The sequence below is a fragment of the Crocodylus porosus genome, unplaced genomic scaffold, assembly GCF_001723895.1.
Source record: "Crocodylus porosus isolate Cpor-Errol unplaced genomic scaffold, CroPor_comp1, whole genome shotgun sequence".
NCBI lineage: Eukaryota > Metazoa > Chordata > Crocodylia > Crocodylidae > Crocodylus > Crocodylus porosus.
In genome coordinates, this window is record NW_017728912.1 from 39,526,581 (window position 1) to 39,544,272 (window position 17,692).

Genomic DNA, 17,692 nt, shown 5'->3' on the forward strand with positions numbered 1-17,692 from the left:
GAGGTGGTTCAAGCACCTACATTTAATACCTTCAAGAGTAAATTGGATAATTGGATACTTATCTTGCTGGGATCCTACAACCCCAGCTGACTTCCTGCCCTTCGGGCGGGGGGCTAGACTCAATTATCTTCTGAGGTCCCTTCCAGCCCTAATGTCTATGAAACCACAAGTCTGTTCCACTGTGTTCAAGTCCCTTAAAACCAGTAATGCCAAAGGTGTCTGGGTCCCCTTCTTCAATGTGTTTTGTGACTTGTCTAATCCTTTCATCTTTGCCTGAAGATGTCAATGATTTGTCAAGAATTTCAGCAAAGTGGAAGAGGATCACACTTTGAGACTCGGATGTCTAGGCTTCAATTAAATGGGTGGTTGGTGTAAAGGGATCTGGCCCTATGCATCAATATACCCATCTGTAATGTATTAAAAATTGTATACATTAATATGTATGTATACATATGTTGGTATATGTCTATACCAACCATACAGTTGGACCAATAATAGATATCATCCACAAAAATCCTTGTCTTTCGCATGCACATGAATCAATTTTGCAACATTCCCCAGTTCTTTCTTTGCTAGTTTTCTTAGGCCTGGTCTACGCAGTTTCAGCAACATACTTATTTTGATTATGGATGTGCTTTTTAGTAAAAGAGCATTAAAAAAAACCCATAGTGTAGACACTTTGATATCAGTATGAATGTACCTTATGCCAGAATAGCTTAATCTGCTTCCTGATCAACAATACAAGTGGGCTAGAAAGTATTCTTATTCCAGTATAACCATGTTCATTCTGGGCAAGAGGTCTGACACTTTAGCGAAACCAGTTTACTTCAATCAGCAAAACATTCTAATGCAGACAAGACCTTAGTACATTTAGGTCTCAATTCAGGGAGAGATTTAATCAGAAGCTACACTTCATGGCTTCATACATGATTTCATACATACAATACACACCTTCTTTCCAAAAAACAGTTGCTGAAAATTGGAGTGCACATTATATGTGAGAAATACACTAAAGGCAGTTTCTGCCACTTACAAGGCAAATATGAAAGTAACTCTGCACACGATCCACACAATCCACTGCTACTCAGTTACTTACTACAAGGAAGATCTTTTGTCCTTCACTCTGCCCTTCCAAAACAAGGTATGAACCTTATTCTAGGGCACATTATGCAAGAAAGTATTGTACTTCCACCCCTACCTGAGGAGAGACGTTCCTGCTATTGAAAGGTGTTACAGGAATTCTTTCTGAAACTGAATTCTTCTCACTGGGTTACCTCCAGGGAACCACTGTTCTCCCTGAGTAGCCAGCCACATACTAAATAATAGGCCTGTGCGATGCAGCTAGTATTCATTTCGGATCTGGTGGATTCAGGGGACAGTGACCTGATTTGCTGAATCCGATCAGAGATTCGGCCGCCGCCAAATAGGCTGAATCTCTGAAAAAAACACGTCCAGCTCTCTGCAGCAGTGAGTGGGGACTGCCCAAGTCTCCAAAACTCTCCGAATCAATTTGGATCTTCTAATTGGTCTCCCAGTTTGATCCAGATTCAGAGACTTGGCTGCCGAATCAAGCCAAATCTCCTCCAAATCAAAATCAGCACTCAAAGCTTCGCACAGGCCTACTAAAAATCTCTACAATGAGGCCAGTTCAGGGTGAGTGGTGTTTAAGTCCCTAGGCCCCTAAGCAACCACAATGACTGGAGGAGACACCCATCAGCAGATCCCCATCTATGCCCCCAATCCATCCTCGCTGCTCTTTACACACATCTCAGCACACTGCTATGCCAGAAAGCCACAAGAGATCTGCTCAGTGTCATGCAGAAGCACACACTCAATGTCACTGAACTCTGCACAGAATCACAGTAATTCCATTACCAGGTGAGGATGCCTGATGCTTTTATACAGAAAGTGGGTTTGCTACTGTATTCAAACTGGTGCAGCATTGACAGTGATGGGACAAACCACCAAAAAAACTCAAGTGTGGCCTAGAATAGAAAGGGGAAGCCTCCAATTTTCGGTCTCTTTATAGAGAATACCAAGAAATCTGTCAATTGAAATGAATTGTGGTGAAGTTTCTAGGCATTATATTCAATTACTAACCTCTGAACCATTCTAGTTCCTTCCTTTATTTTTTTGCTTCTTTATTTTCCTATTTGTATAAAATGGGGAAAGCATGAAAATTCACATCTATAAAAATAAGCATATTACACAAGACCTTTTGCTTATCCTGTATTCACCACAATTTATCTCAGATTGTAATACTTACTAATTATAGTGCCATTTACAGAGTAGGTGCAGGTAACACTATCCTTGTTTCTGCCCAGTTTGAGGCCGCTTCCTCTGAGGACAACTTGAAACTCCTCTGAAAAACAAAAATCATGTGTCAGTGCTTGTGAGAGGGGCCAAATTTAGATTAGCAGAGTCATCAGGGGTCTAGTCACAAAATAGGTTCAGCACAGGTAGTAAGACTTCACCATTACTCATGCTACCTTGTTAACAGGTCACATCTGTGCCTCACACTTGAGATAACTTTTGGAAAGGACTAGAAAGAACTTCATAATGTATAAGCAATCACTTTAGATGGAAGGCTAGTCCCACCTAGCAGCTGCAACGTAAGTGATGAGCCTATCCTGAAATATACGGAAGCTGGATCTTGTACAAAGCTCAATCCTCATTACTTCAATAAGTTTTGGGTCACACCCTCTGACAGCGCTGGATAGAGACTGTCTTTAAAAATCAGTGTGGACGATAACCCTTAAGTTCCCTTGAGTCAATACAAAGTCTAAACCACTGGTTTGATCAAATAACTCACTAAGCTTTGTAATATTTTACAAAACAGCTGAATTAAAATTTTGCAATAACCTTATTTTGGTTGGTTTCAAAGAATGTGTAGATTGCAAAACCATGAAGAGGAAGAGGAAAAAAAACTGATGGGCTGCAAGCTTGAGCAACTTTCTTTATTAGTTGCATAATTTCACAGAATATATAAGCCCATCTCTAAAGAAAAATGCAGCTTTCCAGCTTTGTCCACCATACATAGCAAACGTCAGATAAACAAATAGTGCTAGGACTATATTTTACTTTTGAAAAAAAAAATTAACATCACTGGAAAGACAGAATTATCTTTATCTGCTGTAAGATATATATGTAACTTTAAACACATACTTTGATCTACTGCATTTGACAAGGAAGAAAACTGGATAATATATAAATAAATTAGGTTTGAGACCAGCATGATGCATATAGTGTAACACCACACGGGGATATCACTGCAGTATATTTATAAATTGCCTAGGACAGTAAGGTTCAGAACTATAGCAGGAGCTCCTAGGGACTATTACAGTACAACAAGTATTATTAACAACAATACGTATGTCTGAAATACATGAGAAGAGGTTGAAAAGTTGCTTGCTTGCTACAGCACTGAAAGTTGGTGTTGTCTCAAAGATGTCACACAGCACAGATCACCAAGACTTTAAGGAGTCAGAAAAAAAATTCCCTTGAGGAATCCAAATAAATAAAAAGGACTTCCTGATTCTTCTGTAATTCCTCTTCTTTTAGTTGTTTGATGGAGTTTGATTTCCACATTGTACACAAAAAGGAAAACAGCACTATAACTACTTCTTATATACCTATTTTCCTATTCTAATCACTTACCTCCTACACAAACACTGGATGGTTCCAAGTGCAATACCTCTGTGCATGACTGTTCCAAGATCTATTGGAGAGAGAATATACAGACAGGAATATGATTTCTGAAGGCAATATTAGCTAAGACCATATCAAATAGTAAAAGAAGGAATAATACACCTGTTTTTCTTAAATCAATGTGTACACTCATAAAATATTGCAAGTGGATGTCAGAGTAAAAGTTTCATCAACAAGAAGGTCTGATCTTGCAAACTTAGACACCTACATAATCCATACATTTTTCTAAAGATTTCTAGAATTTGAGTTAATATGTTACCTTAGGACTCTAGTCAAACAAAATTAATGTCTGGTTTTAGCCTCGGAATTTCTGTATAACCTCCTAACCTAACTTCATCTGGAACCCAGGCCTAGGGTATAAACTAACAGCTACACACAGAAAGACCTGATCCAAAACTCATTGAAGTCAACAGAAGCCTTTCATTGAGCCTCGGAGCAAGCTCAAAGCACATATTCCAAGTTTTGGCATCCTTTCCCACATGGAGTAGAGCAGGAATTCGCAGCATTTTCACGTATACTGGATTTGGTGGAGGCTTTTTCATTTCACTTGAATGACACAGCCACTCATACATGAAACCACTCATGTCATGTTCTACCAGTGGTGAAGGAGACGATGTTCTTTCTATCTATTACCATTAAGCTTAGGAGATGGGAGGCAGAAGACTAGTGGTTCTGGGCTCAAAACCCTTTTTATCAGGCAAAGCTTCAGACATTATCTTACAAACAAGTCAAGTACTATTTCCCCATTTTAGAAGTATGTGAATTTACCAGGCTACAAAAGGTCAGCAAAACAGAGCCAGAAATAGAATGCACATCTTTACTACAGTAAATTCCAGTTTTATCCACTCAACCACACTGCCTTCATAATGAAGGCATCAAATATTTTGGCTAGCCTGAATGCAACCACTGATCTAAACACTCCCAGAAGCAGGTACGGCTTTAACGATGTTTGTGTTTGCACACTTTGGTGGTGCATTGCTCAGTAAATCCAGCCATTGTAGCAAATTCCATGGCATAATGTGCCTTAAATGACCTAGGGTGCAGCAAATTAAAACTTCTATGAGGATTTTTAGTTTGCTGCCCTAGAGCCGCGGAGTGAAGCACTGAGCTCTGTGCAGCTCACAGGCAGCCTGGCAAGGCAGGCTCCACCCAAGGAAAAAAAGAAAAAAAAGTGGTGAGCCTAATTCCCTCCCCTACAGCCTGGAGCCTGCCTGCCTGAGCTGCATGGGGTCCCTGTGCCTGCGATGGCCCCTGGGACTGTCCAAGCCAGGTGCCTGCAGGTGGGTGCCAACTATCCTTCCATCCTTCCCCCCACCCGCCCCGCAGCCTAGGGTCCACTCTGCCCACCAGCAGTTCACACTCCCTTCCCCACTGCCAGTTCCGGTGTCTGGTATGTGACACAGGGGTTTAAAGGGCCCAAAATTGAAGTGGTGTTTTTAAAAACCCACCGCTTCAAACTAGGGCCCCCATTTCATCTACACATACCCTAAGACTCTAAGTCCCCAAAACTCTCCTGCAATGTAGCAAATAGTCATGTAACCCACTGCCAAAATGTTAGTCCTGTTTAGGTACGGTTGCAGTGTTGTGGCCATGATGGTCCAGTAAATATGAGGAGTTGGGGAGGGTTGTGAAAAAGGGTGCTTCATGCTCAGAAGCTTCCATAGCATCTCTCCTAACACAGTTGGTCCAATAAAATATATCACTAAAAACTCTTGCCTCTGGGCCCACTTCAGTTAACTGGATTACTTGCCAGCTTATAATGGATCCTGGGAAGGTCAGGGCAATGATTCAGGAACATTTTCAACTGTGTTCAACTTTGGCCTAACTCTATTCCCATTAGAGTTAATAAGTTTATTACTAAAATCATAAGCAAAAGCAGACTTAGGCAAACATAGCACACTTTTCTAATTCCCACTATGTATCAGTTTGTGAAAATTAATGTATTTTGGGCTGGTAAGCTTGTTTGTGTGCTCTGTATGGATTAAGGAATGCAAGTTTCTCATCAACTTTTCATCCTGTTAATTATTTCTCTTATTGTTTCACCCCGTGTGCTGCTGCTTTCTATTGCTGCATCTCCAGGTCCACTACAAACTGACAATTACAACACTGTTCATGTGCCAATTTCCTTTGTTCTTAAAAGAAAACCAAAACAAACCCCATAAAGAGCAGAAAATACGTGGCTTAACATTACTTATCACTTAACGTGAACAAAAATGAGCTCTGTAAAGAGTTTAAGGTTAAATTCATCCCTTTGGCACCAAGACGACCACAATTCCAGGAGCAAATCTTGGAAAAAGTAACATCAAGTATGAAAAGTGTTTTGGGTTTGTTTTTTTTCCAAAACTGCTATTAAAAATAACAATTGCCTTGATACAAACTTTCCATATTTTAAACTATTTTCATCCTTGACTTGGCTTGAGAAAGCTCCACAAGATCTCCAAAGCATCTTGGAAAAGACAAGGGTCTGGACCTTTGTGATTTCCAGCTGGATTACTTAGCTTATAATAATAAGTGAGTTCACTGATAAAACTTACACAATTCATTTTGGCTCAGAAAACAAAGATACTTAACCCTGCCCTTCTATAATATCCAAAATACTTTCTTCCAAATATTCAAACATCTCCAAAACCCAATGGCCTGTGTTAAGGTAAGATGCAGTAAAACCCATTCAGTTAGGTTTGGGCACCCCTTGTGAAGACAAGGATTTGCAAATGTGTGAGAGTCTGCAAAGAAAAGCTGAAGCCAACAGCTGCACAGGACTATTCACGTGCTCCAGCTGACTCCTACACATCTCAAACAACACTGTTTTTCCAGTGAACTATGAAGGAGCATGGCTACAGCAATAACTGAATGGTTCATCCTTAATCCATCAACCTGCTACAAATGTAACAGGTGCAAACCACCCAGATGCAAGAAATCCATCTTCTCCTCCAAAAGCCACCTTTCTCCTCCTTGAAGCTCCTTCTGTATGTCAACAATCATTTTTCAAAACACACACACAGAGCACAGTGACACAAAAGAAAAAAGAAATAATCAGTGATCATTTGAAACTAGTATTCTTAGGAACCATAATGGGAACAGATTTCTCACTCAGTTGTCTCTCTTAAGAAATAAGTTTCATCTTGCTTTAGTTCTCTAATTTTACCAGAAAACTGAGTGATCCATCAAAGCCATCCTTAAAAACACGACTCATTTTCCATCAGCTACTGAGTGGAGATAATAAATACTGTCCATGCTATGCATCAGCACATAATGCCACTGAGTTCAGTGGCTTTTCTCAGAAGGGTAAGGCACTTGGGACCATCATGAGAAAATACGAACAGTCTCACAGACAGGAAGTTACAGCCATTCTGTCACCCATGGGAGATGCAACTTATTTTCTACTTTAAGAGGTGTACTGGTGGTTCTTATGCTCATTACCTCTCCAACTCTCTCTCTCTCTCTTTTTTTTTTTTTAAAACATTCTTCTCTCTTTCTCCCTCTTTTCCAAATACTATTCCTTACAAGTGAACAAGGTGCACTAAAGCTCCAATAAAAGGCTCAGACCTTTCCTTTTCAAAAATTTAAACACAGTCAAACTCTGATCCAAGTTGTATGTCAAGGTAGCTCTCTGGCGTCACACTCACTGTTAGCTATGCATTTAGGACCTGACCCAACGCACATTAACTCCCAACGACTTCAGCAGGTTTTGAATCAAGGCTTTTGGAAAATACATCCTCCTCTGCCACGCCAGAAATCACAGAAAGCCAAAGCCTGATGTACCCCTCAGCCATATGCAATAACTATGAAAATTTCATGAACAGCTGATCTATGCTGGCTTTGCTACCTCTAAATTCCTCTGGAACCAAAGAGGAAAAATGGGGAGGATTTGCCCTAGAGCAAACCTGTATTTTCTTGCATACCACACACTCCCAAATAACAGACGCCTTGTTTTTTGGAAGGCAGTATGTAGAAATTTTTGTTTTCCCCAGATATATGACCAACAGTGTGATATGTGATAGAATAAGTCTTCCCAGAAACAGTGTGTCCAGGAAATATGGCATCCCCAGAGGCAGCAGGAGCCTCTTAGTATAACAGGACAGCAACAAGGCTAGGCCCCAGACCCTTGCAAGGGCAGTAGTAAGATTGTTTCTGTACTGTAAATAGTTTTTATATAAGTTCCTGTAAAAAATAAAGTGTTATTTTCATACCACATGCCTCATTAAGATACTACAGACTGCCTACAGCAGCTCATTTGCCCTGAGCCAATTCAATTGCTGCTTTAGGCACAAGCTACATGGCTCAGACAATAGTAGCTGTGAGAGAATTAACACTGGGCTCCATCCCTGCTGTTTGCAGAGCCAGAAAGAAGGAGCAGCAATCTTGGGAGCCATCTACACATGCTATTAGAATGCAGCAATAAACTCCGGTACATACTGTTCCAGAGTTTATTGCTCCCAGGTGCACCATTTGAACATGTGCCCAGGACTGCAGCACTTGGAGCTGGGTCAGAGCAGCCCCAGTTGGAAGGGCCCAAGGGGGTCAGCCTGCTAGCCCAATGATGCTCTGACCCAGCTCAATGTCCTGCAGAGGGGCTGGCTAGGGTGGAAGAGTACTCTAGTGCAGGGCTAGCCAGCAGGCACCCCCACACCGAAGCAACTTCATGCACCCTCATGTCCAGCCAGCCATGGCAGTGTCTATATGTACACTGTTGCACACAAAAAAATTCTGCAGCAGGATAGTACTTGTATTTACAAGCACTACTCCGCTGCAGAGTTAGTTTCCTTCAATCTAATAGGGCTGCACATGTAGATGCAAGACATTTACTGTGGAGCTAATTAGTGTTCTCTGCATAAATGTCTCGTGTAGACATGGCCAGGGTCTGCCTATTTCTGTTCCAAAAAAAAACAAAAACAAAAAAAACAAGCTACCCCACTTATGACAGGCACCTTAATTTTGGAGGACTTATTTGAAGGGGGGAAAGATATACATAGCATGCAGGATAAATATGGTAAGTGACAACCGTACGTGTGCCTCTTCTGCATACCATTTCAGTGACTGAAAAAGAGCTAAATAAATCAGCGTGTGAATAATTTCAGAATTTTCTCCCTCTCCTTTTTAAAAATCTAACTTTAAATGCACTTGTAGTGAAAACCTGGGCCTGATAAAAAGTGCAGTATGGCAACAAATCTGCCATGGTAATGTTAAAAGGCAGTCTGTAGCTCTGAGTTCCAATTTTCTGTAGGCCAGGACTACCAGGGAGAATGATCTGGCACTGCAAATCAGCTGGGGCACCTCAACAGTCATTACTGAGAGAAACCTACTTTCTACAAGTTGAAATAATTACTATATAAGGCCATCCTGGAATACGACAGTTGAGTACACTGCTGACATATAATAAATTCAAACTTGATTGTAAACTTACTTAGTAAAAAGCATGCAAGGAAAAGATTCAAGGAGTTGATGTCATCTATTTTATTTCCAGTGTTTCAAGCCAAACAGAGGGGGCTGTTCTGCCAAGCACAAAAACGCTTCCCTTCCAGGAGCTTCCCTGGCTGCCAACTGCCCCAGAAACACATATTTGAAGGGCAGAATCTACTGAAAACTGACTGCTCCCTTCAGCCTCTCTTGCTCAGACCCTTTATCTTTGATGGAAAAAAACAGTGGAGTAACAATGGCAAGTTCCACCAGGCACCAAAGGGAGAAGTAAACATGGCCTGTAGGCTCCGGTTTTGGGGGGCGTTAATTCTGTGTCTCTGGCCAAATCAGTTCTGAATTCTATCAACTGAACATAACTCAATTGTTCAAGGCTGTGTGGTGCTACCACTGACAAGTATCCTACCTCCCAGATTCTTCAGCCTGAGGCTTCAGATTCTCACAAACCCATGGCAGGCATTCTACTGGGGGCCCCAAGCCCAGAGGCCTTGTTGTTCAAATGCCCTCTGGTCTCTCCTGTTCCGAGCCAAAGGGCCAAAAGAGCAAGCTAGAGAAAAAGTCCAAGAACAAACACTCATCACCATAAATTGTGTAGTTGAGATCCTCACATTGGAGGTATTATAGACTCTCACATGGATTAGTCTGCCCACAGTGCAAGGGACAGGCCTTCACCCTCTAACTACACCGAGTCATTCAAGGTTGAGAAAAAGGGTACCTCCCCTGCCAGGCAAGCAAAACCACCTGTGCCAAAACCATCACCATGGTATCTCCCCTGCCAAGTATACATGCTCAGTTACTCCAGCCAGTATATATGGGCATGAGCTTCCATCTGCTTATCAAAATGGAGGGGACTACGGGGTGCTGCAAATACCAGAACTGGGACATGAAGCCACACTTCATATAAACACATGGGCGACTGGTGCCACCTTAGTCGGGGGAGGGGGTGGGGGCCGTGACCAATCTCACCGACCGGGGAGGTCCCCCCATGGCTGATCATGCCGCATGGGAAGTGGCCACAGCACTCTCAGAACTGGCCACAGTGCTCCCACTCCCTGGCCACTGACCTAATGTTAGAGAAAACGAAGGACCTTGGTCTCCCTTAGCAAACTTCTTCATTTTCCCTTGTGCATAACAGAAGGGCTCTTTTTCCTAATATATAACTGTCACTCAAGCCAGAGGGTTATGAAGCAGTTGTAGTTAAAATCAGAATCAGGTCTTCCTAAGAAAATTGTGAGAAATTAAAAAAAAATAATAATAATAATTGCCACTTGTCTGGTGTTGAGGAATAGAAAACTTTCTTTAACAAGTGGGCATCTTAACTCAATTTCCACATCATTAAATCTTCAGTTTTGAAAACAAATACATTTTCTAAAGTCTTAGACCTAGAAGATATCTTCCTACCTTTTCTGAATCTGAAAACTGTAACAATACTTGTATATGTTACTTTCATGTGTAATCCAAATGGCCACTCCAATAAAATTAACTAGACCCTAGTCAGCATCATGCTGCTACAAGGAGTTTTAGATCAGAAGCAGAATCATACCAGTTTCACTTTACTGCAGCATGAGAAAGCAATAAGCAGCATCCCATTAAAGTAAAGAAGCTATTCATGACAGACGGACACAAACATGGGGGCTGAAAGAGAGATACTACCAAAGTTACTCAAATACAAGATGATCCTGAATATAAGATGACCTCCCAATAATTAGATTCTATAAAGTCAATGGGAGTTAATAATTAGATTCTATAAAGTTTATAAATTTGACATAATTATCCAGGTATAGAATCTAATTATTGGAGGTTTACTTTGAATGCATCCCCTTCCCACTGCTCCAGAAGGAAAAATAAATCTGAGGTCAGGAAGCCCCCTTGCCTTCTGATTCCCTAGCTTGTCTGGCCTACAGTCCTCCCACCCCCTGCCCTCAAGTTCTTCCTGCAGCTCGTTCCCCCTCTCTTTACTCCCTCTGCTCTCCCTGAGCACATTGAAATCACAGGCAAACTTGAAAACACTGATTTTGCAATAAACATTCCTGGACCCGTAGATTTGATTCATCCAGAATTGAAGCAAACTGACCTTTTTTTGAAACCGCTGCAAGTTTCAGCACAGTACTCCATAAACACACGTTTAAGCAGCACTTTGATACCAACTTAAAGACAGTACAAATTATGCATGACATTAGCCCAAAGCCAAAAGACTCATGATTTATGATTTATCATATTGTTCATTGGGCTGGGCCCCAGCACAGTCAACAGCATTTCAACCCATGGTGACCCCACAGCTCAGCATGTGTGTGTACTTCAGATATGCCCCCTACCTCCTCCACCTATTAGCACATTAGCTAATTAGCAAAAGATCAATGTGCTAATTATCCCCACTCATGACTGGAACCAGGTGTTCTTGTCCCAAGTCTTCCAAAAATGTATATGCAGATGAGGCCCAAGGCAACCTGGCCCAGCTCTACCTCATGGAGGGCAGGGCCACACTAATATGCAACATTTTGAGAGAGAGGGCAACAGAGGGATTCTGAGTGACCTGTTTGGGGTCCTGTTTGATGTTTGCCAGACATTTAAGACCAACAAAGAAACAGAAGTTATTGGAAATGGAAGGAAAGGCACAACTCAGCTGTGGGAGTGAAGAAGAAAGTCAAAATGTATTCAATGTACTGGCTCACCATGACTTGAAAAAACAGTACTGAGAAGGACTGAGCACAATGTATTTCAAGCCCCTCCCCAACCCCCCCCAAAAAAACCAAACAAGATGTGGTAGAGTCCTATCAGTATGCTAGCTAGGGATGTGTGAAGCAGGCCCTATTCGATTTGGACTTGGCCCAAATTGGGAACACTGGTTTGATTAGTTGATTGAGATCACTGTCCCTGATTTGATTCAGCCAAATTTAAATATTCGATGCCAATTCAGAGAATCGGCGATTCATACATAGACACAGCTTGAAATGTTTTTTCTACATACCTCAAGGTACCAGCGCAGCTTGTGAACACTGTGATGCTGGGGCGCTTGGAGCATCCCACAGAAGCGCAGGAGGCTCCCCACTGTACTCAGCAGCATACCTGGACGTGGACCAGAAGCACTTCCGGTCCAGTTCCAGGTCCACCGGGGAGTGCGCAAGTGAGCACCTCCCCAGTTTGGGGAGACCACAGGGGGACCACGGGTACTCCCCCCCCCAGACCCAGGAGGCACCAGTCTCCAAGCTGGGAGACCAGGGTGACCCTGCGCACTCCCCAGTAGACCCGGAACTGGACTGGAAGTCCTTCTGGCCCTCTTCCCGGTCAGCTGCTGAGCATGGTGGGGAGCCCCCTGTGCTTCTATGGGATGCTCCATGCACCCCAGTATCACAGTGTTCACAAGCTGCCTGCTACCTAAAGGTATGTAGAAAAAACATTTAAAGCTGTGTCTGTGTCTGAATTGCCAAATCTTTCCAAATCTCCCTGAATTGATTCGGAGAAATTAAAGGGTCTTCTGATTCAATTCAGAGTTGGAGATTCAGCCACCGAATCAAGCCAAATCTCCACCTAATCGAATAGGTTACCAAAAATTCGCACAGCCCTAATAGTCATACTCAAATGTTGGCTAAATGCAATCAACTTTATAGTTGGTTTCCATTACTGAGCACATGCTACTTTTGGCAGCAATTTAATGATAGACAATTACTGAATGAGGTTGCCTTGTATGCAAATATAAGTTGAGGAGCTTTTTCCCTCCCTCCCCATGTTGACTGGATGGAAAAACCTTGTCTTATATCTGAGTAAATATGATATTCAAAAAGAAGCCTTTTATTATTGCTACCTTACCAGCAAACAGCATTAATGCATCACAAGTTCAGTATAAAGGGACATACAGCAGAGCTTTTGAGTATAAGCTGAAAGCAACCAAACCCTTGGAACTCCCAGGAAATCGTATCTTATGACCATTAAGTGAATGGATAATCTACAGCTAATTTTCATACTCAAAAGCATTTATTAGTTATGAGAGCCAAACACTTGAGGGTTCAGACAGACAGTTTCCTAAAGTAAAGATGCACGAGATATCCTATGGGCAGATGAGAGCAACTTCATCCCTGGTGTAATGCCACCGACATTAACAAGACTCCATTAAGACTGAATATAGCTAAAGACTTCTTTGCTTAGGAAAATAATATGTAGAACAGCTGCTGAGCACATACTCAGTGGTACTGAAATGGCTAAATTCACTTTTTCCTCTTTGTTGGCTATCAAAACACTTATTCACACACTTGATTTAAAGCATATGGAGCAATCCTAGCAACTTCAGGGAAGCTTAAAGTTAAGCACACACTAAAGAGTCTTGCTGGATAAGGACCTTAACCATAGCCCTACTGCAAAGATTAGGTTCAAATTCAGTTCACCACAGCAGTGCAATACTTGGGATTACTCAACTTCTAGAGGCAGTGTCCTTCATACATGTCTCTCCATAATCTTTCTAATATCAGGATAAGCCTGTTGGATTTGGCTTTACCAACTCATTAATACATGGCTCTCTATAATCAAGCTCTTTTTGAACTATAACACATTTTCTAGCTTTTGACCTCTCACTTTAAACACTTTTTATGTTTCAGAAAGTTGCAATCCTATTTGCTTTTTGTTAGTGCCACAGTTCATCATTTATTCATGCAGCTGAAACTGCTTAAGGGAACAAGTCATAGTTGTTCACGTATTTCAGGGGCATCTGAAACTCATTGAAAATTTAGAAGTAGACGTTATTAAAAGTATCAGGAAGAAAGCCCCAGCAACTATATTAGTTCCTGCATTTGGGGCCAGTTTCCATTTACTTTTTATTCAAGCTGACTCTACATGATTATTAGGAATGCATGTCTGTGATGTGTATCTTGTAACACTTTCTGCCAGAATGCTTCCTTTCTGTAAGCTCATGTAAACTTCACTGCACACTTCATAAAGTATCAGAGTAGTTAGACACGTTATTTAATTTATACAAGATTTAATTCAATTAGAAGTATATTACATAAATACTGTGTGCATCTACATGTGCAATTAATGCACGGTAAGGTTACTCTGCAGTAAAATAAGGCACAGTAAACTGTGCCCAGGAATGTGTCTACACGTGTACCCTGCTGGGTGCTGATTTGTTCTCAAAAGCAGCAGCCTGGTCCAGGGCTGCTCCTGCTCTGCTCCCCCTGGACCATCCAGGGAGAGCTCCAGGCTCCCCCAGGTGTGAGCCAGCAGGCTAACAGGAGGCATTGGGCCAGCCCCAATGTATACAGAGCTGGGAGGGCTGTGCCAGCTGCAGGGGCTGGGAGAGCCATGTGGCTGCAGGGTAGATTAGTCTACTGCTCAGTAAAGCATCTCATGTAGACACTCCAACTGTCAGTTTCTGATCCTGTACACTGAACCCAAAGAAGTTAAAAGCTAAGTAAATTAAAAAAATCATGTTGTGTTAAAAATATTTAAACTGAAAAAACTATACACCTACACTAATAATCACACTCACATTTGCATAAAAAGCAGCTGTCCTTGCAATGAACTGCCAAAAAAAAAAAGCAGGAGCAGCTTAAGTTGCAGTATAACTTAACGATGGCCCTTGTGTCTAGGCTCTCCGAACATTCCTCTCAGCCACTTCTGATTTCGCTACTGTGGCCTCATATCCATCTTGTAACATATATTTTGTCCTTTTTGTGCAAATATTTTTGCCTTAGGACCCCTGGGTGTCAATGACAACCTTCTAGTTGCCTCATCAGCTCTCTGGACCCAATTCTGTTTTGAAAACAATATAAAAATCAAGAATAATTCCACTGGCATCCATGGACAATGTTACACTGGTCAGGCATATGGGAACTATGACCATTTTTTTTTCCATTTCAAATCCTAGTCAAATACCTCATTTTTCACAGTTGCCAATCCCTCTCAACACCTTCTTCCCCTATTATTATTCAGAATAAAACTATATGCTCTATAGTAGCTTTACAAGCATGCTGGATACAATTCAGATACAAAATTAATGTAAGTGAGCTGGATGGTATTTCATACAGACATAAAAATATTTTTCCCTTCCCACATTTCAGTGCATGGCATGTTCAGAGGCCTTATGAAAATAATACATACTAGTAATGACTTGTGATCGACATAACTGTACATTGTCAATTAGCAAAATATGTTAAGTGTCAATTCATTTCCTGGCATCATTCGATTTTGCTTAGCCCCAGTATGCAGTTCAAAAGTTTTTGGCAGTAGTTAATACCATCAATCATAACTCTCTCAGCATCTGTTCCTCCCACAGAACTGTACTCTAAGTTCAGGATTCTGGGCAGGTCATCATTAGCACAGCTGGATTCTCTTCAGAACAACTGTATAAATGTTCAAGTCTACTTAATATTATGAAAACAGTAAATGGGGTGAGAATTGAATATATCCATTTCCTGAGAAAGGAACAGAATTATAGATTATTGGAGATTTTAATCAAATGGACCATTTTGAACAATGCAGGATTTTCAGTGGGTGTTACTCACGACAGATTTATTTCTAATGTACATTTTAATTTGTCTTCATTATTGCTGATTGGAAAGTGGAAGCAGTTCCCAAGGGAAATGAGCCTTGACTTCTTTCCAAAGAAGCCAAAGACATACCAAGAAATACTGCAACTTTACTAAGACACTGTAAGTAAAGTTATGTTACTGCAAAAAAGTTCACTATCCATTTCTAAAGGCAAACAAAATTTAGAAATTCTTAAAAAGGACTTAAATACTTCTAAACTACGAAATGGTAAAACATGCAATAGTGATATTGATGCTGCTGTATACTAACTTTCACCGAAAACAAGTGTAGCAGTTGGAGTATGGAAATGTATTTACAGCAATACTCCTGTTCACTGCACTAAGCATTTGGGAACCTGCAGCACTACTTAGTTATATGCTGCTTGCCAGTCCTGTGTACATTCACCAAAATGTGTGTCCAGCAAAATTCTAAACCCTCCCCCACAAAATAAAATCCTCAACCTCCTCTCCCTACCAGAGAAATACCTGAAGCAACTGCATTTTAGTACAATAGGATTTCAAAAAGGGGAAGAGCTCTACCAGGAATTCTTAACTCAGCTCATGGAGGTAGGGAAATCAAAGGATGTGGTAGTCATGGGGAACCTGAACTTCCCGGACCATCTGCTGGGAAGAGCAGTCAGCCAGATCTGACTGCTCACGTAGGTTCTTAGCCAGAATGCAGGACCTCCATCTAACCCAGGAGGTGCACAACCCCACCAGGGGAGACTCCTTGTTGGACCTGGTGCCGACCACAGGAGATGGCCTGGTGAGGGGGCTGCGGGTGCTCAACCACCTGGGCGACAGCGATCATCGCCTGCTGGAATTCACCATCCAGAGCAAGGTGGCAAAGGCCTGCAGCAAGGCAGCAGCCCTAGGATTTCAGGAGGGCGGACTTCAGTGAGCTAAGGAGAATAGTCAGGGAAGCACTGAGGTCCCGGAGGGGAGGGGAGCCAGGTGTCCAAGAAGAGTGGTCGCTCCTTAAGTAGACAATCCTCCAAGCCCAAAGGGAGGTAATCCCAACACAGATCAAAGGGAGCAGGAGGGCATACAAGCCCCATGGCTCACCAAAAGCATCTGTGAATGTCTCCTAGCTAAAAGGGAGGCGCACACCCAATGGAAGGGAGGGGACATCACCAGGGAGGATTATACTGCGGTTGCTCGGGGATGCAGGGGGGCCGTCAGGAAGGCCAAGGCAGAGATGGAACTGGGACTAGCGACCCAGATCAAGGACAACTAGAAGTCCTTTTTGAAATTCATAGGGGGCAAGAAGAAGGTTCCAGGTAACGTGGGGCCCCAGCAGGACACATTAGGAAATCTGGTCTTCACACCAGATGACAAAGCCAACATATTTAATGATTTCTTTGCCTCCATTTTCCTAAGAAGGGACCGGAACAGTCACCCCCCTGCTGGGCCCCCCTCAGGCCCCAGAGGAGGCACACCTAGGTCAAGGGTTAGTGAGGAACTAGTTAGGGAACTTCTGGAGGGACTGGATGTATTCAAGTCAGCTGGTCCGAACAATCTCCACCCTAGAGTACGTAGGGAATTGGCTGAGGTCATGGCAGGACCCCCGGCACGGCTTTACAAGCACTCGTGGTGCTCTGGTGTGGTGCCAGAGGACTGGAAGAGGGCCAAAGTAGTTCCCATCTTCAAAAAGGGGAGGAAGGAAGACCCGGGAAACTATAGGCCAGTTAGTCTTACCTCAATGCTGGGCAAGCTTTTTGAGAAAATTATTCTGGCACATATGCACAAGGGCCCAGCAGGGAAGATTATGCTTAGGGGCAATCAACACAGGTTTATTAGCAGCAGATCCTGTCAGACCAACCTGGTGGCCTTCTATGATCAGAAGATGCAGGGGTAGCAGTGGACATGGTCTTCCTGGACTTTCAGAAGGCCTTCAACACTGTCTCTCACCCTGTTCTCATTAAGAAACTGGGGGACTGTGGTGTCGATGCCCACACAGTCAATTGGGTCGGCAACTGGCTGGAGGGCCACACCCAGAGAGTGGTGGTGGATGGGTCATTTTCGGCCTGGAGGGATGTGGACAGTGGGGT

General features: G+C 42.4%; 1 protein-coding gene across 2 annotated transcripts in view; it reads right to left on the bottom strand.

The window, feature by feature from the left end:
* ANTXR2 (anthrax toxin receptor 2) overlaps window positions 1–17,692 on the bottom strand; it is a 182,290-nt gene that overhangs the window by 135,444 nt on the left and 29,154 nt on the right. For both annotated transcript variants that reach the window (XM_019534309.1, XM_019534308.1), the window contains exons 7-8: window positions 3,658–3,718; window positions 2,267–2,362 (exon numbers count right to left, since the gene is read on the bottom strand). In XM_019534309.1, the coding sequence (XP_019389854.1) occupies window positions 2,267–2,362; window positions 3,658–3,718 (157 nt within the window). The remainder of the gene's footprint in view (window positions 1–2,266; window positions 2,363–3,657; window positions 3,719–17,692) is intronic.